This window comes from Pyrus communis, chromosome 5, assembly GCF_963583255.1.
Source record: "Pyrus communis chromosome 5, drPyrComm1.1, whole genome shotgun sequence".
Taxonomy (NCBI): domain Eukaryota; kingdom Viridiplantae; phylum Streptophyta; class Magnoliopsida; order Rosales; family Rosaceae; genus Pyrus; species Pyrus communis.
Window position 1 is genome coordinate 23,685,206 of NC_084807.1, and position 20,707 is coordinate 23,705,912.

At 39.1% G+C, this 20,707-nt stretch overlaps 1 protein-coding gene across 1 annotated transcript; it reads right to left on the bottom strand.

Annotated features, from left to right (window-relative positions):
• Positions 1 to 15,732: 15,732 nt before the first annotated feature.
• Positions 15,733 to 19,899, bottom strand: LOC137735217 (protein NRT1/ PTR FAMILY 5.6-like). The gene is made up of 4 exons (XM_068474623.1): positions 19,599 to 19,899; positions 17,781 to 17,998; positions 17,011 to 17,558; positions 15,733 to 16,730 (listed from the first exon to the last, which is right to left on the bottom strand). Exons 1-4 carry the CDS (start codon positions 19,765 to 19,767, stop codon positions 15,872 to 15,874), a joined length of 1,794 nt encoding a protein of 597 aa, XP_068330724.1. The 5' UTR covers positions 19,768 to 19,899; the 3' UTR covers positions 15,733 to 15,871.
• Between the last annotated feature and the right edge of the window lie 808 nt (positions 19,900 to 20,707).

The following is a 20,707-nucleotide window of genomic DNA, read 5'->3' on the forward strand; positions in this document are numbered from 1 at the left end:
ATTTCCTTGAAACGTACCATTATACTTCCTTTCAATATGCCACGTGCTACTAGATCTTCACAATTTTCTCAATGCTCATTTCGCTTTTACAGCGGAAAATAATTCATGCTTTAAACTAATGTTCGCTTATGGAAGTGATCGAAAAAATGGCTGGTCGGAAGGGTTTTGGTTACCTAAGTGGAAAATATGGTTAAAACAACTACAAGTTTATTGTTCTCCAACCAAGTTTACTCTTAAGTTTTCAAGATTTAGTTTCTTCATTCACGTAGTCACTGTTAGTCAATCTATCAATCGCGTCGCTAATTAACGTATATATGATACTTTTGATATTTCTGATATTGTTCGTTACCCTGAAACTATGAATCTGCGTTCTAGTGTCCGGTATCAGAAATCATACCGCCTAAATACTGGTTGACAGTTCCAAGATATCGGATAATATCGTCAATTACTAACACCACTGTAAGCTGATTACATGTTAGAGCCCGCTCGGGTGGATGGTTTCGGACGATTGGTAAGGAACTGGTCCGATGATGTGGTTTCATTAATTCTAGGGAAAATACTTACTACTTTGGAAATTTCTACTAATCATAGGTATAGCAACTCGTACATCTGTGCCTATGCTCATCGAAATGATGAGTACATCACCAAAAGAAATTTGGGAAACTAGTATTGGTTGGAACGTCCTAAGGTTGGAAAAAGGAATGTACTAATAACCTACTTTAGAATGGACTTAAAATAAAGTCGATTCTTCCTCCTGAAAATCCCGAATGATCACTAATGCGTTTGTAGTGTTATCGGGGACCAAAAATGGATGTCCTCTAAATGTTCTTCCGTGAGTGCTACCACTTTAGCACCAGGTCGTCCCTCAAGACATTTCTGGAATCTTGACGAAGTAAACTTCGTAGGAATTCTAATAGATGGTATACTAACAGATGCTGCCAAGGAATCAAAACTATTCTTGGTTTCCTAACTTAAAGGGGTTGGTAAAGATGACGAGATAATAGTAGTGGAATTGATGAGTAAAGTCTTTGGTGGTAGACAATCTCGTCTTTGAATCAGAATTTTCCTTGGCAGGAAGGTTCTTTGTTAAGGACTAGAGGTGGTCACCGAAATGTTCATCTAGAACGTCGAAAGTCATCTAAAATGCCCAAAAGTTAAGGAAAAGCTAACATGTTTTTCATATTCGACGAGGTGGCAAGATTGGATACTTACGTTCAAGAAACAAGAATGCTTACATCATGCGTGTGACAAACACAATACTGCCCAAACTTATGCTCTGATAACTGACACACCCCAACTCGAAATGTCCACCTAAACTCCGAATCGAGCTATGCTGGCCGACATGGGAGGGTGACGAAGCCATATAGAGTAGTGATGCGGAAAATGTGAGTAAATTTAAACCTAAAAGTGCCTAAATATAAAACTGCGCTATGCGCGGGAATGAACCCATTTCACACGTGATGTCAGAACATAAGTAAAGTACAGTAAAGTAGGATAAGAATTATACCATCTAAGGTAACCACCTATATAAAGATTTGCCAAGAATCCTCGTCGACAAGAAAACTCAACTACTAAACTTGAAGGGGTGAAAAATAAGGGTGAGTGGGCCTAAAAACAAAGCTTTGTAAAAACCTTTTTCGAAAACATAAACCTTTCGCCGTAAAATAAGTATAGTTTCCAAAATATATATACTATGTATAGTAAGACAATACTTACTGTAGCCTGCAAAATCTCAAGAATTCAATACGGCATTATATTTTGTAAGTAAACACATGACGTCCGTAATCACATAATCTCGCATAAGCAAACATATCATATCGAGCGCTCATTGACACATGCTGACAAACGAGTTCATGCAAAGATCTTCTGACATGAACATGACTGGGTGTAATAATGATATATGCTCTAGTACTATAACCACGTGAAGTTGGTGCTATGTGCAACACATATGAGTCCTAATTGCTTATAACAATCTAGGACAGGACTGGCACCTACAATGGATCCAAAGTGAGCGTACGGTGTGAAGTGCATATACGTGTGAAAGATTGGCCTTAGCTCGGGTGAGTACTAACATTGGTGCAACAACGATGAACAAATAACGTAAATACAATCACACAACAATAAATCGATAATTCACATCGACATAATGGTAATAAATCAAATATTAATCATGGTCATAATTAAAATCCCATAAAAGTACGCATACATGTGCATCTTGTATGATTTAGGATAATTTTGTAATTTCAATTATTTCGCTAATTCTTATAAACATTAGTCTAATCTAGGCATACGTAGGAAATCCTTTTCAAATGTATAAATGGAAACAAAATAAATATATAATACTTAAAAGTAAAGGCCCATTTACAGTTACTTGCGAGGTCGCATCCATTTAAACTAGAATAGTCGGAGTCTTCGATAGTTATCGCACCTTAGCATAATATTGGGACCCATTAGTAAAACTCCATTAAGACAAATAAATTTGGGAAAACGGAGTGAGGATTTGGAATTAAGGCGTCGAAATACGCTAAGGAGGGTCCCCGGCAAACTTTGTAAAAAGTCAACGGAAAAGGCAACGGTTATCCTAAAAAGTCAACCGAGACGTCCCACTGGTCAACTACATTAAAACTTTAGAATTTCACTAAATGGATGTCAAAAATGGACTCAGGACGTCAAAATTATCTGAGGAGGGATTCCGAGAAAATTTCGAAAAGTCAACTAATAGTCAACAGTTAATGTTAATGAATATTCCATTCTCAGATGGAATATTTTGTTAAAGTTAACTGGGAGGTTAACAAAATATTCCAAGGGGATATTCCTTCCAAATCAAAAATGGATCCGGGCCAGGTCTAGCCCATGGATCTGGGTTATGAGTCATGGGTTAACGACCCAAAGGTTTGGGTTGGGTTTTCTCTTTATTATTTTATTTTATTTTATTTTATCCAGTCACCTGTTTTCTGGAAAAACTCGCCCGAAGAACAAAGCAAGGTCTGATCAACCATAAATCTTCACTAAACCTAATCACCCAATATACCAAATCGAATATCAAGGAACAAGGATTTGAAATGTACCATTAGTTTCCTCGGTCGTGGCTTAAGTTGACCGGAAAAGGGCTCGAAGCTACCAGATTCCTCATCGAAATACTGGGGAAATTCTCCCATGCCATTACTGCATCAAAACTTCACCCATTCATGCATGTAGGCTCAACAATCACATCAGAATATCAAATAGGAGAGAAAGGTGTCCTCGAGACTTACCTAGGCCGGGATCGTGGAGAACTCGTTGGAATAATTTCAAGAATAATGGTGGTTCCATGTAGGGCTGGGCACAAATTTGAAGGAACCGTAACTACCTGTTTTAAAATGTAAAGGGGCGGGCTGGGCCTGGTAGAGTGCTTCAGAGTTTTAGAACTGGACCTAACCCGACCCACTTCAAACAGGCCGGTTCGGGGCGGATCTACGGTCTTATTACATTTTTTTTTCGTCATCACAAAAAGGGACGATGTCGCTCAACTCGTCTTCCTCAGTCGTTAAGCCCGTTTCCTCCGTTACAACCCAGATGCAGCTCAGACCATTTAAGCCGTATTCCTTAGTCATCTGGGAGAGAAGAGAAGATGGCAAATCAGAACCATAAAAAAACCCAACCAACACAAAATCAGAACCATAAAAAAAAAACCCAGAAAAGACGAGTTAAAGAGAGAAGAGAAGACAAGTCAGGGAGAGGAAATGTGACCTGCTCCAAAAGAATCCCACATGCGCAACGACGAAGGACAAGTCGGCGGCCACGAGAGTCTATCCCAGTCCTAGATCGTGGCAATGAGATAGTTGATCGAGTTAAGAATGCTGCGGAATCACCCGAGTCGAACCATCGAGAACTCGACGCAAGCTCTCAAGTGTGAACTCACACGTGCAATCGAATTTGATGAAGACCCAGATGATAAAATTGCTAAATAAACGTGAAAACGAAGAAAATGGACCCAAATATAGAAAACAATTTACCTATGCTGAACTTGAACATCACCACAACGGTAAGAATTGCCCAGACGGAGTAGCGGCTAAGCTGCTTGAATGGCTCTTTGAGGAAGATGAGCAGCTAGATGATCTTCAGCGCCAGACTCATCTTTCCTGCAAAAACTATGTTTCGCAGGTCGGACTGACCCATCTGAACCACCCAGCTTGAGACATGTTGCACGGTTCGACACCAGCTGACGATTTCGTCGGAGACCGATCGGAAAGTGTAGCAGCGGGGAAACCCCGAAGACTCTTGCTCCTCGATGTGGATGAAGCCGAGCCCGGAGTAGCCCTTATGGACGGAAAGCAAGTGCTCTCTTTTCTCCTGGAAATTGTACTTGAAGGAACCCAATTTGGCTCCCATTTTTGAAGGGAAGGGAAAATGGAAAGTACGAGCTCGTGTTTGTTGAACTTGGAGATCCAAATACGATTTTATCGTTGGAACTGTGAAGTGCATGAATGGAAAATGGGAGAATGCTCGAGAGTTGATTTAACTAAATGATCTGATGGTTCCAAAGACCTTCTTGAGGGCCTCTCAAATTTGGTCCAATTTGGTGGGCTACTTGTAAGTCGAAGGCCATGACGTCGCTTTAATCCACAATACATTATCCCATGCTACAAATACCAGGCCGGGGGCCCGTTCTTTCTTATTTTTGGACCTATCCCTCCCTGCTAATTTCGTAGACCCGCCCCGTTTTGTGTTTCAAATTTTTGAACTCGTCCCATACCCGCCCTGACCCGCGAGTCCAGGACCCGTTTGCCCACCCCTAGTTCCATGGTGCAGGGAAAAAGAAGGAATAAGGGACCTCCGTTAGGTCTGGGTTCGAGATGAAGAGGTCTCAAATGTGGTGAGGTCATTGGAGGATGAACCACGGTGAGGAGGTCACATTGATATGTGTTGCTCGGAGAAAGTGAGTGTTCCCAGGGAAGAGACAAAGAGAGTGAGAGGGATAAAGAGAGAAAGATCTAGAAAGAGAATGTCACACCCCGATCCCGACATACGTCCAAGATCAATATGTGATGTCACCAAATACCCGTATCTTTAACATACCAGATTTCTGGGATTTGGCAAAGCACAACTCAAGATTCCAGTCGCGTAGTAATTTTTGAATACTTTGTGGCTACATCTATCCTCCTCGTTAGACTGTCTACGTACCCTAAACAAGGATCAAGCCCTTCGTAGTTCACCTTTCAATATTCTCGAACAATCATCACATAATTCACTATGTCTCAACATAATACCACACTACAAGCATGTAACATCATGAAGAACATTTGACGAAGTGCAACATAATCTCTAGCCACATTGGTCAATGAGTCTAATCATAATCATAACAACTTTATCCAACAACATCCAATAATCAAACCAAACAATAACACGTACAATACACCGAAATGCAGGGCTAGAGCGACATAGTTCGACCGAAGCCTACATCTTAGAAGCTATCTCAAATAAATCAAATCCAAGGAACCAATGAGTTAAATGATGCGATTTTGGACCACTCAACAAAATCCATCAACATCGGGTTCTGGACTACTCAACGGAACCAAGACACCAAAAAGGATTCCAGACCACTCAACGGAATCTAAACCAGAATACGATTCTGGATCACTCAACGAAATCACGGAGTAGAAGGGATTTCAGACCTTTTAACGGAAACCGAGTGGATACAATTTCAGACCACTCAACGGAATTGCTGAGTACAATGCATATAAAACCACTCAATGAAATCATAGATGGATACGATTCCGGACCACTTAACGGAATTGCAGATCACAAGGTATTCTGGACCACTCAACGGAATTTAGACAAAGTAGGGAACTGGATCACCCAACGGAACCCCAGCGGAAACTCAATTCTGAAATCACTCAACGGAATCGAGCGGAAGGCTAAGGGACATGTCAACAACTCGAAGAAATAAACATGAACCAAGTGCTCAATTTACAAATGATCAACGCAATGAAACAAAGCACAAGTTAGACAATTTAGAATGGGTTAACATAACGAGAAGTGAAACAATGAAATGGGATATAAAACAAGTTTCAAAGCAACAAACCCTATGACTATGGGTTAACGGTTGACTTCTAGACCTCACATTTCATCGCATCATGCCAATCATACAACACAAACCACATTTCAAATATGTATGTCAATCACATTTCATAAATATTTCCAATTCACAATCAAATCATATAAGTTGATGGCTAAATATAAAAATAACAATTCAATAGAAATCACATTTAATAACCAAGTATAACACCATATGGTGCCACTAGTACGTAAATCAAGACATGCATCAAACGAGGTGAACACGTCATCACGCTAGCCCAATAAGCTCCATAGAATCTCAACAACACTCTAAGATCAGTGACACGCTAGAAGGACTCAGGCTAGCTGACTAAAAAGTCAACCGTCGATCAAGGTCGAAAGTAGGGTCCACAACCCTAGAAATCTAAACCGGAAGATCTGCCTATCAGATTTCTGATTTGTAACTTCCCAAATTCCAAATTATACTTCTAGAACATCATTAAAATTTCATCATGATCCAACAGTCGGATCTTCACCAATCGCTAAAGTTATGTGACGGCCGACGTTTAGTTTTACAAACTTAGAAATCCAATTCGGAAGACCGGTACATAGAATTCCTAATCCATCAGTTCCTAATGTCATCAAATATTACATACTATTTCATATTCAAGTTTGGTGCTAATCTAACGTTTGGATCGTCAATTCATATAATAACCAAATGGCGGGTAAATAGGCGATCAACTACTGAACTATACTAAAACATTAGACTTTCACTAAACAGATGTCAAATATGGAATCGGGGCATCAAAATTTAACCTAGAAAGGTTAGGTGGGGTCTCAGCCCACGCGCCACTGCATGTGGCGGCCGGTTGCCCCGACTTGCTGGAAAATTCAACTATTTCCAAAAATTACCAAATTTCATATACATATAGATCTCAATGACTGGAACAAGTTTCATACCTGTGACTAAGGCCAATTTGGCCGGGAAAAACTCCAATGTCCCTCGAACCCGCAGGAACCTTAAAAATGGGGTGCTTCGATTCGACTTACATACGTGCTCCGACGCCTCCACCACTACTTGGGCTTTCTTCCTGAGGTTGAGGGGAGCCGATTGGTGGTGATAGTCGATGGAGTTAGTTTCAGGTTTGGTGGATCGCCACCGTGGAGTCCATCGCACCCACCGGTGCAGTTCTTCATGAATCCGATCTAAATTTTATAAATCTTGGGGTGGAATAGGTAGAGGCAGGGTCATGGAGTGATTTTGTGGTGTTAGATGGTGTCAAAGTCATCGAAAATTTGACAGAAAATCGTCAAAAATCATCGTATGAAGTCAGGTTGGGGAAAACGGGTCACCGGGTCACTTGGGAGAATCGGGTTGGCTATTTTCCTCCCCCTCCTTTCCCTCATTTCCCTCATTTCCCTCATTTCCCTCATTTCTCCCATTTTTCATTGGCCTATCTCTCTCCTTTCTAATTTCTGATTGGTCGATCCCCTTCACCCATCTCTCTTTTCTCTTCTTTGCTATCCATCCTAGCCACACATGTGACATAACTTATTGCTCTAAAAAATCTTGAGCCTTCTAGAGAAGTTTAAAATTACAAAAATATCCCTAACTTTAAACGTTAATAACTTATTCGTTATAACTCCGTTTCATGAACGGTTTATGCCTACGTGTTTGTGAGATCGAGCTCTATTCAAAAATATAAATTATGACCTCGAAGGGTCTACGGATTTTAGATAATTAATTTCCAAACTTCGTAACTAGTTTGTTTAAAATCTAAATTCAAATAAATTAATATAAATTCTCGAAAAATAATATAAAATCTTAATAATACAAATACGTAGATTATAACAGTGAAATCTAGGAACGGGATTTCACAGAGAATCAGGAAGAACACCCCAGAAATGGGGGACGTTGCCACGTGTCAGCTAAGGAGTGGTCCTAAGTGGAAAAGATCTCAACTTGGAAAATTACCAAAATACCTTTACGTTCGTAAGTCTGTAAGATTTCTGTCGTGGCTCCAAATTCGATTCCATTTGCTCCTACATGTTTGTAATGATGAGCGCTACGAGGATTCGTTAAAAGAATGTTTCATACGTCTCACAATATGTTGGTTAACGAAGGTCAACATCCTCGCCTTTAAGGGCATTTTCGTCACTTCACTCATTTAAAATTAATAAAATCGTAAAATTAGGGACGAGTTATCACATTATGGAGCACGAAATTGAATCAGTTATATATATATATATATATATATTTTCTTTTTTTAATTGAACGAATTTGTATATTTTTAGAAGAATTAGTAAATGGGGAAGCCTAGTTTGTGTTGGGTTGGGTTAGATTGATTCTTAGTCGGTATTTGTAAGTTCCATAGAATTTACCTTTTTATCAATCAAATTAAGTTTAAAGTTAAGTAACATCCTCCTTCAAATTAATGAATCACTGTGTATTAATTTAATTTCTCTTGTGCATGTTCCATCATGTATTCAGTCCTTTAAGGGTTGATTTAACAATGTCTAAATGTATAAGGATACAAGATTGACGCTTGTTTTGTAATTTGGTCTTTTGTTCACTTGGATCAATTTTTTTATCATTTTAAAAAGTTTGAGGGCATATTTTGATGTACCTGGTGAAACAAATAAATTTGAATTAGGTTTTCTAAAGTCTCATTCCCAAGTGTAAATATAATTGTTTTAGCTTTTGTACTAGTTAGCCTCAACTAATGATGGGAAGCTCATTCTTGCGGCAAAAAGGTGTAGATGCTTCAAATAGTTAACTCAATTATAATTATAGACCTAAAATTCTATTTGCATATTTCTGTGTATATATTTGTGTTTGCTTGCAGGGACATATGAACCTGAAGTTCATAATTAGTTCCAAAACCTGAAGTTTCTTAAAAACATGCCTTGTTTGAAGACCTAAAATTTTCATTTAAAAGCATCATCCATGAAAACTCAACGTTTTTTTCATGCAAAATTAAACCAATACATGTCTATTAGAACCTATATTTTCTACTCCTATGTGAATCGATTGATTTTTCTCCATTACACTAACCACATCTTGTCCATCTATTTTGTTATAGGAACATGTCGAATTTGAACAAACTCGATTTCACCGCTTTGGAGGTATCTGGAAGGAACTACCTTAAATGGGTCCAAGATATGAAGCTCTACCTCACTGCAAAGAACTTGTGTCCCGCCATTGAAGAAGAGACGGACAACCTTGTTGGCGAAGTTGAGAAAGCCACTGCCATGATCTTCATCCGAAGACAAATCCTTGAAGCCTTGCAAACTGAATAACTTGCTGAGGAAGATCCATGCGCACTATAGGTAGCTTTGGATGATCGTTTTGATCACCAAAATGACATATTCTTAGTGTCACATCCCAGCCCATCCTTACCTAGCACGAGGCCTTTTGCGAGCTCATTGGCTTTGGGTTCCATGGGAACTCCGAAGTTAAGCGAGTAACGCGCAAGAGCACTCCCATGATGGGTGACCGTAGCACGATATTGTTCGCTTTGGGCCCCGACCACGCCCTCATGGTTTTATTTCTGGGAACTTACACGAGAACTTCCCAGTGGATCACCCATCATGAGAGTGCTTTCGCGCGCTACTCGTTTAACTTCGGAGTTCTTATGGAACCCAAAGCCAGTAAACTCCCAAAAGGCCTCGTGCTAAGTAAGGATGTGAATATACATATAAGGATCACACCCCTGGGTGATGTGGGATGTCATAATCCACCTCCCTTAGGGGCCCAACGTCGTCGTCGGCACACACGTAACCAGGGTTAGCTCTGATACCAAATTGTCACATCCCAGCCCGGGCCCCCACCACAACCCGGGCTCGCTCTACCACCGTAGCACGATATTATCCGCTTTGGGCCCAAACCACGCCCTCATGGTTTTGTTTCTGGAAAATCACACGAGAACTTCCCAATGGGTCACCCATCATGGGAATGCTCTTGCGCGCTACTTGCTTAACTTCGGAGTTCCCATGGAATCCAAAGCTAGTGAGCTCCCAAAAGGCCTCGTGCTAGATAAGGATGAGAATATACATATAAGGATCACACCCCTGGGCAATGTGGGATGTCACACTTGGCTGAAGCAAGACATGACTGGCAGCATTTACACTTCCAAGACTTTAAGTCTGTGAATGAATATAATTATGAAGTTTGTCGAATCCAATCACTTCTTAAGTTTTGTAATGAAACTTTGATCGAAGAGGATCTCCTGGAGAATACCTATTCGACTTTCTCTGCTTCTAATATTATCTTGCAACAACAATATAGAGCTCAGAAATTCACTAAGTTCTCGGATTTGATTTCTGTTTTACTTCTCATTGAAAAACAGAACCAGTTGTTGATGAAGAATCATCAAGCTCGACTTACTGGGGCGACTGATGTGCCTGAAACACATTATAACATAAATCAACGCCCAAAACGCCAAAAGAGGCGTGGTAGTGGAGGGCAGAAGCCACCCTGTGAATGTCAACAGAGTCAAGGCTCATCCAAGGGAAGAAACAAAGCCCACAAGTGCTCAAATGTCGCTTCCAAAGCCCCGAACTTCAAGAATAAAGGCAAAGCACCTGAAACCATGGATGCGGATATGTGCTATCGCTGTGGTTCAAATGACCATTGGTCCCATATTTGCTGAGCTCCCATACTGTTGTAGCTGAATATCATTCTTGCTGTAAGAAGTTTGAATCAAACTTCGAGCAAGTGAACAAACCGGAGATTACAAAGATGGAGGTTTTTGACTTTCAAAAGGATACCACCCCTATGGAAGATTAGAATCTTAGACATAAACAATTTTAGTTAGTTAAAATTTCACAATGGGGCCGAATTCCACCTAGTGGCCGAACCTGCTTTCTTTTTTGGTTGATTTTTGAACAATTTTCCTTTATATTTGGATTATTTGTTGGTGATTTTTTTTTTGGATATTAAGTTTTAATTAATTACCATCCTTGAGTAAATAAAATTATTTTGAATTGATATTTGTTTTTAGAACTTTTATACATGTAACTGATTCAAATTAATTTTTCATTCTAGGTATGACTAGTTGGGAAGTTAGTTGTCCGGCAGAAAGTGCAACCAGGCACACCATTTTGCGTGAACGCATCTATTTCACTAACTTCATACCTAAGAATGCACCTCTGACAACCCTCTCAAGCCCATCGAACTTGATAGAAGGATACGGTAAGGTACATATAATGTTGTCCAATGGTACAATATTGACCATTGTTGAGACACTCTATTCTCCACATTCCAGAAAAACGTTTTTAAGTTTCAAGGACATTAGAGATAACAATTACCACATTGAAACCCACGTAGATAACGGAGTTGAATTTCTTCCCATAACTTCCTACGAATATGGCCAGAAACGTATTCTAGAGAAGATGGAATGTATCCCGAGTGGTCTGTATACTACGACCATATGCCCTATAGAATGCCACTATGTGGCCGGCCCTACTACTAGGACCGCGCACGAAATTCCACTTTGACATGATCGTTTGGTACATTTGGATGAATAACGATGTGCCGAATCCTCAAATCATCACACGGGCATCCACTAACCCGAAGTTTAGGTTTGATCTAAGGAATCGCATGTCAAACATGTTTTATGGGAAAACTTATTACTAAGCCTTCTTATGACAAGACTTGTTTGAATCCTCCCATTTTTCTACAACGGATTTAGGGGGACATTTTTGGACCGATTCACCTTTCATGCGGACCATTTAGATACTTTATGGTTTTGGTTGACGCTTCCACACGTTGGTCACACGTGTGCTTGTTGTCCACAAGGAATGTTGCATTCTCCAAATTGTTAGCTCATGTTATCAAGCTTAGGGCTCACCACCCTGATTATCCGATCAAATATCTTTGATTTGATAATGATGGAGAATTCACATCTAAAACTTTTGATAACTATTGCATGTCGGTTGGGGTTGAAGTTGAACATCCCGTACCATATGGTTATACCCAGAACGGCCTGGCAGAGGCTTTCATTAAGCGCTTACAAATGATTGCTCGATTATTGGTCATACGTACCAAGCTCTCGATTATTGCTTGGGGCCATGTAATATTGCACGCTGCAAAGTTGGTCCACCTGAGGCCTGTTGCGACACAACCATTTAGTGCTCTTCAGTTGGTTACCGGATACAAACCCGACATATCGCATCTACGCATTTTTGGTTGTGTGGTATATGTGCCGATTTCGCCACCCTTATGTAAAAAAATGGGGCCTTAGTGAAGGATGGGAATCTATATCGGATATGATTCTCTTTCGATTATTCGTTACTTTGAACCTTTGACAGGCAATCTATTTACTGCTCGTTTCGCGGATTGTCACTTCTATAAGATAGTTTTCCTATCGTTAAGGGGAGACAAGAACGTCAACGTTCCTGAAGAATGACGCAAATTATCATGGACGACTCCCACTTTGTCTCATTTAGATCGCCGCACCGTTCAGTCTGAAACTGAAGTGTAGCTCATATTAGATCTCCAGAGTATAGCTTAGAGTATGCCAGATGCTTTCACCGATTTAGAGTGAGTGACAAGATCACATATTCCAGCTGCAAATACCCCTGCAAAGATGGATGTACCAAATGTACGACGAACTTCCCTCCTGGAGGACCGGGGAGCCAATCTTAGTGATATATGTACATTAGCGGCTAACTAATCATCTGCCCCTACACAAAAGCGTGGTAGACCCCATGGTTCAAAGGATTCACACACCCGGAAAAAAAAATCCACGACACAAGGTCCCGAAGAGCCTACTGTGAATCCGACTATCTCTTACTTATTCTATCCAACTCATGAGGAAATTCTAGATTATGGAAGCGTCCTTGAAGAGATGAATCCTCTTCCCGAGAATCGTGAGATTTCGGTCTATTATGCTAGCTTAGATGATGTGTGGCGTAGAAATAAAATGATTGTCAAAGATGCATTAACATATGCAGTAGCTACTGAGAACATGTTGAGCGATGACATTGAACCGTGTTCCGTTAATGAATGTTGACGTAGAACTGATTGGTTAAACTGAAACAAGCGATCCAAGTCGAACTCGAAACGTAAGGTGTTTGGACCTGTAGCTCATACACTTCCACATGTGAAGCTTGTTGGCTATAAGTGGGTTTTTGTTCAGAAGCGTAATGAGAAGAACTAAATTGTTTGTTACAAAGCTCGTCTTGTTGCACAAGGCTTCTCACAACGTTCCAAGATTGACTATGATGAAACTTATTTATCCATTATGGAAGTGATTACTTTTCACTACCTTATCAGTTTGGTAGTTTCCGAAAAACTGAGTATACAGCTAATGGATGTAGTAACTGCATAGCTCTATAAGGATCTTGATATGGAAATTTATATGAAAGTTCCTAAAGGACTTACATTGATTGATTCAAATATTTCCGAACCCCGGAACACGCTCTTAATGTGGTAGAGGCGTTCACTCTACGGTTTGAAGCAATCCAGAAGAATATGGTATAACCTTTTGAGTGAGTATTTGACTAGTCAGGGATATGTGAACAACGAACTATGCCTTTGCGTGTTCATTAAGAAGTCACATTCCGGATTTGTGATTGTTACAGTATATGTCGATGACATAAGCCTTATCGGAACTTTTGAAGAGCTCGCAAGAATTGCCGTACACCTGAAGTCAGAATTTGAGATGAAAAATCTAGGTAAGACTCGATACTGTTTTGGTCTCGAGATAGAGCACTGTTCGGATGGAATTTTAGTACATCAATCGAACTACACCCATAAGGTGTTACGCCACTTTAATGAGAATAAAGTGAAGCCTTCAAGTACTCATATGGTCATTCGATTGCTAGATGCAAAACGAGATTCCTTTTGTCCAAATGAGGATGATGAAGAGATTTGGGAGCCTGAAGTTCCTTATCTAAATGCGATAGGCTCTTTATTGTACTTAGCTCAATGCACTAGATCCGACATCTCCTTCATTGTTAATCTTTTGGCAAGATACAATAATGCATCAACATGCAGACACTGGACTGGCGTGAAAGACATCTTCCGTTAGCTTAAGGTTACTACGAATTTGGCCTTGTTTTATCCCTATGGATCTTCGAGTGATGCCGTACCCCCTGCTTCTCGAGTCAATTCTTGCCTTGTTGGTTATGCCGACGCAGGATACTTGTCTAATTCGCATAAGGCACGTTCTCAAATGGGTTATGTCTTTACCGTTGGAGGCACTGCAATCTCTTGGAGGTTAACTAAACAGACCTTAGTTGCCATTTTGTCTAAAGATGCTGAAATTCTCGCCTTACATGAAGCAACTCGAGAATGCTTTTGGTTGAGAGCAATAGTGGGCTATATTTGAAGCTCCTACGATCTTTATCTCGCCGTAAATGTCCCTACGACGATCTTTGAAGACAATGTAGCATGCATCGAATAACTCAAGAAGGGTTATATCAAAAGAGACAACATTAAGCAAATTGCACCGAAGTTCTTTTTTTCACATCAACAACAAAAGCATCAGAAGGTTGAAGTTATGCAAATCCATTCACAAGACAATATGGCCGACCTCTTCACCAAATCACTGTCGAAGACGATGTTTCAGAAGCTTGTTCATGGAATTGGTATGCGTAAACTTTCTGAGTTGTAACATTGCTATTTCTCTTTGAAATTGTGTCAAACTCAGGGGAAGTATCCTGGAAATACTTGCTTGATCTTAATGTACTCTTTTTCCTTACGATTAGGTGTATTTTCCCATTGGGTTTTTTGCTACCTAACTAGGTTTTAATGAGGCACCCACCTTGGGCTAGTCATGTCCCTAATGACGTCTTGTAGACGTTTCTTTTGACTTTGCATTTCTCACACATTTTTCCTTAGACTATGGATTTTGTCCCTTCTTGGGTTTTTGCCATAGCCTTAGGGTTTTTTTAGTGACACTTACTTACTTATGCAAGTCCCTACCTTATTGAGAATAAGCGTTGTTCCTTAGAATTAGTGTCATGAGTTGACTTCCTCAAGTTTTGCATGATGCTAAATCTATCTTGAGTATTTACACACTCAAGGGGGAGTGTTGTAAACTTTCCTAGTTTAAGTGTGATTGTGTAAATCCTAGATTAGATTTGATTTTAGTTATCTTTTCCTATTACAACCTGTATTCCTTAGGGATGAAGGAATTTCTTCTTTCCTTTTACTACAATAAATAAAGGCACTATCTAGGAGGGATAACACACACATTCCCCTACAATTCTACAAACACATCTCTCTCAATCTCTTCTCTTTGCCGCTGGCCCTCTTACCTTTGTTAGATAAAATAGGCTACAACATTGTTTTTATTTTAATTTTTAATTTTTTATATTCAATGATATAGTTAATTCCATTAGGGGTGATTTAAAAAATTAATATCGAACTTGATATTTACGAGATTCAAATATAAGACTTTTCACGTACAAGTAATGAGAATTACTATTAAACCGTAGTACTAAATGATAAAAAGAAGTTTTCATTTTAAAATATTCTTGTTTACTGTTAAATGGAAACACTTTTTTATTAAGTTATTTTTTAACATCTTAACGGGCAATCAACAGTTAATTAAGCCAGAAAATAATATATTGCCCATAAATAGTTATTATGGCTTAGATTCATAATCATAAGCAGCTTTTGTTACAATACAACAAACAACATTTACAATTTGACATGGTAGCTACGACTAAATAGTAGTAACAAACTGAGTTAAAATATGAAGATATAATAAAATTCTTCGACATTTTTATCCGACTTCCATCGTGTCCACATTTTTCTTCTACATGCATTGCGTATAGTGAAACATTGAGCAATCACTGCTCAATTTTCTTAGATACATGTCAGTTAAGCCATAGATTGATCAATTCCATTACTGAGAGAAGTATCGTCAGCCACAACCACCCTTCTCTCCACATTTTTGTAAGTATAACCCCTAGCCAACAACCCGTAAACACACAAATTCAAACCATTCATGGCTGCCAAAAGCCAGTAGAAATTATCCAAACGGCTTGAGTTCAAGTCCTTCCCAAACCAGCTATTCCCACCCTTTCCTGTGACGTGATCCACAACAATAATCAGAAAGCTGCTTATGAAGCTCCCAACCGCAATCACACTCAGATAAAAAGCAATCCCCAAGCTTCTCATTGAGTCAGGAACTTGGTCGTAGAAATACTCTTGTAACCCTACCAGAGTGAATCCATCTCCAAACCCTAGAATTATGTACTGGGGAGCCAACCAGAACACACTCATAGATTGCGGCCGATCAGCTTTTAGTCTTTTTGTTTCAACTAATGCTGCAGCTGACATTGCTACAACTGAAAAAATCATGCCAATTCCAATCCTTGTGAGAATGTTAATCCCCCTTTCGTTGCCGGTCGCTTTCCTTAGAATCGGAACAAGAATCTTGTCATAGACTGTGACGGAGATAAGCATTGCAATGGCCCCAAGAGAATAGATTGAGGCTGGTGGGATTTTGAAGTTGTCAGTGATATGCAGGTCCATTATTGCAGCTTGTTTGACAAAGAATGTTGAGGCTTGTGCTACACATAGTCCAAATGTTAAAGAGGTTAGCCATATGGGGATCATGTTTAAAATAAGCTTCACCTCTTCCACCCTTGTCAGTGTTGTCAATCTCCAAGGATTGTGTTTCTGGTCCCAAGATGTGTTCTCGTTCTCTTCGATGATTGCTGCCTTGTCTAGAAACCTACATATAAAAGCTAATTAGTGCCAAGGTTCACTTTGGACCGTATTTAATAATGAAATTTGCTGACAGAATCTTAGACAGAGATGAAGGAAGGTCGACTTCCATCTGAGACGTGCCAACAATGTGCCCAATAATATTGATGACTTTGTTGACCACGTCTTTAATAGAGATGAACTCCGGCCCTGCCTCTGTTCGAGATGTGGTCGCCAATGTGGTATGTCTGAAATAGTTTTATTCAAATAAAGTGTAATTAGATAATGAAGGCTTATGCTTTACTTACCTAAGCCTATTTGTATGAAGTAGAAGCCTTCCTTGGGATTGCTTATGGGACTCGGGAACTTCAAATAGCAAAGCGGGGTTTGAAGGATTGGGTAATTTTCTTTTTCTTATAGCTGCAACCAAAACCTGTAACATGGGGACCAAAGGGCTTCCTTCTGGGATTCTATACCTATAAAAAGCCTTCCCCATATAGAAGGTCACAATTGTAAAAGCCATGGTGATTGTTAGCACAAGATCAGCCACACCCCAACTCACATAGTCTTGAACATAGACAATTGCAGTCACACCAAGAAACAATCCACAACAAAGTGCAAAGTTCCACCAATTGAAGTAGGACATTTTTTTCTTTCGTTCTTCCGTGTGATCGTCGTCAAATTGATCTGCTCCAAAGCTTTGAAGACATGGCTTGTGCCCTCCAGTTCCAACTGAGATGAAGTACAAGGCAATGAAAAGCACCACTTCATGAAGTTTTCGAGGCTGTTGGCACATCTTTGTACTGCAGGGTTTTAGACTTGGGATAAACTGGGACATTGTCAGGATACTTAGGCCCTGGTGATTTGTAGGAGTTAGTCCTATATTTATGAATGTGATAATCAAATGTCAATTAGCGAGAATAACTACCCCACAACGGTGATGTGATTTAGTATCCCAAATTGACCACGCACCACTACTTGAAGAAATTAAAACACATGGTAGCTCGTCATTAACTAAGGGTACTGCCACAGTAGCATCCAGTAGTTTCTCTTGTAAATTAGGGTTTCAAATATTTACCATTAGATATATGAGGGATGAAAACAGAACCATGCTGAATCGGCCAGCGTAGGCATCTGCTAAAAATCCTCCAATTAAAGGCATTATAGTTGTCACTCCTGCCCAGAAGTTCACATTTTTGGCTGCTGTTTTGATGTCTTGGTGAAGCAATTGAGTGAGGTAGGTGATGAGATTTGTGGCTATTCCAAAGTAACTTAACCTCTCACTAAATTCAATAGCTACAAAATTATCGAATATATCAGTAAGTACATTGATATGCGACTCTAGTAAATAAAGACAAGAATATTCATCATGCCCACTATCTGACAACATATAGACAATTGTAAGATAAAGCATATGGACCGTCCAATAATATCGATGAAGTGGCAACGACATATAAAAGTGCAATCCACCGGACTAAAAAAAAAAAGAGGGATGGTAGAGGGACTACATCTAAATCATCTCTCTAAGACCGATCATACTAAAAAATCTCTCATCTAATAAAGAGAGAGAGTCCATAAAACAAATAGGCATATCTATTAGAGATGTAGTTTAAATGTGGTTTTTTAGCATTTAGCGAAGAAATATATATATAGGTTTTAATAAAAATAGTTCTTAAGATTGACAAAACTCATCACTTTGGTCCCTAACAATGAAAATTGATAAAAGTTCATTTTGGTCTCTTTCCATGAAAAATATTTCAATATCCTCATTAAGTAGAAGAGTTGGTTTGACAACAATACCCTTAAAAAGATAGTCACTTGGTCGTTTACGTGATAATTTAACGAAGAAATTAACAATTTTTTTTTTATTTATATTTTATTACAGAAGAATCAAAATGATTTACGGTCGACAAACTCAAGAACTATTTCTATCATTATTAGGGATCAAAAGTGATGAGTTATGCTAATTTCACAATTTTGGCTAACAAAACAACCTTAAAGTAATTACAATACAGAATCGGCCAGATGTTATATCATATAGGGGTGTCCTATCCATACACCCATTTTACTTCTCACTCACCTCTTGATAATTTCTGTCCGTTAATCTTCTTCAATTCATCCGATCCGACGGCTAAAATTTAAAAAAATGTGTGAAAAGTAAAATAGGGTGTGTAGATATCACACCCCTATCATATAATGGTGTGAGAGTAACACTCAATACACACAAAACAAAACATTACAATGCATAGTCGGTCGGTTCAAAACTGAGGATAAGGGCAACGTGCACGTAGAAATATGATGTTTAAAAGTGATGAGTTATACCAATCTTATAGACAATTTTAGCTGAAAAACTTTTTAAAGTTTGAATTTTAATTGTGTTCTGCTAATTGACCGACGACTCATATCCTTCAACTATTAGGCAAGATTTATATCGCATGGAAGAAAACCTATTGTTATATCATTTTAGCTTTAAATAATCAATGGCCAAATAAAATTCAAACTTCAAAGAAAAGTAGTAGAATCACAAATACATGCACACATCCGCACAGACAAAACACAGAGAGTACACTTACCGATGATGAACATAGAATCTATCCATACGCGGATCAAAGCGTATAGAGAAACTATTCCATTGATTGACCAACTACTCATATTCTATAACTATAGATCTTGAAAGATTTATACCACATTGGATAAAACCCTACCATTGCATCATCTTTAATTCGAATAACCAATGGCCAAATAAAATTCAAACTCCAAGGAAAAGTAGTAAAACCATCAAATACCATGTTAAGCTGAACTGCTGGCTCTCAAGGGCATTCGTAAAACCTATTCATACACACAGAACATATACACACACAGACATAGCAAAACACACAGCAGAGAGTAGACTTACTCATGATGAAGAGAGAAGCTTTCCAAACGCCGGTTGAAGCGCGTAGAGGAACTCTTCCTTTATGATCTACAGATGAATCATGAACCCAGTTATCTTCATCCCTAATAGTATTTGCTTCTGATGATGCAGTACTACTAGCTCGTTTTCTCTTTTCCATTTCTTGCTCCATCTTTTGCCTGGTATTGTTAATGAAACAAATACATCTAAATAATACTGAAACAAACTAGAAATATGGAGAGTACCCTGCTTTTATGGGAAGAGAGCTTCTTTGTTTGTAAGTGGAGTGTACTTTTGGGCTCATTTTCTGTTTCTGTTGTTTTTATTTTCAGTTTAGGCCATTTTTGGTTGTTTATAAGTATTGTTGGGTCTTTGTCTGATTGTAAGTTTGTATTTTGGTTGGAATAAAATCTTCTCCTTGACCAAAAAAAAAAAAAAAAAAAGAAAAAAGTGGAGTCTGCTTGCTTAAAGATTATCTCTACAAGAAAAAAAAATAACTAAATCCGAAATCATTTAGTCACTCAATAAATAGATAGAATATCATTTTTCATTCAAACATTGAAATTATGACATTATTAATCAATAGTTTAATTAACGATTTTTGGTTTGATTGATTTATTGCTAAGTTGATCGTTAAGAAATGGTCTAGAAACTAGAATCATTGAGCAACGTTGCAAGATTGCAACGAAAACGAGAAGTTAAAAAGAAAATGACTCGTTCAATGAGTTGGATGGGACTGAGCCTTAGAGATATTGATTGGCAGGGATTGGTTTGACCTCAAATCTCAGTCTATTGTTTGGTGAAACAATAAGCTGGATGAGACTGAATTGGACTTAAATGTAATACCAGTCCATTTATCTCTTCATCAACCATCACGACCCACTAAGAAAGCAATCAACTCACGACTCCGACATCGCCCACAACAACCCACGACGCAACGTGCCCTCAAACCTGCAAATTAGATTCGACGACGACCCATCCACCTAGAAATCGTCAACCTGCGACATTGCTCACGACCCGCAAAATCGCTTATGACTCACACCGCTCGTGACCCATGACCCACCCACGATCTTCTGAAATTTTCTCCCGATCTTCAAAAGTTGACCATGGGA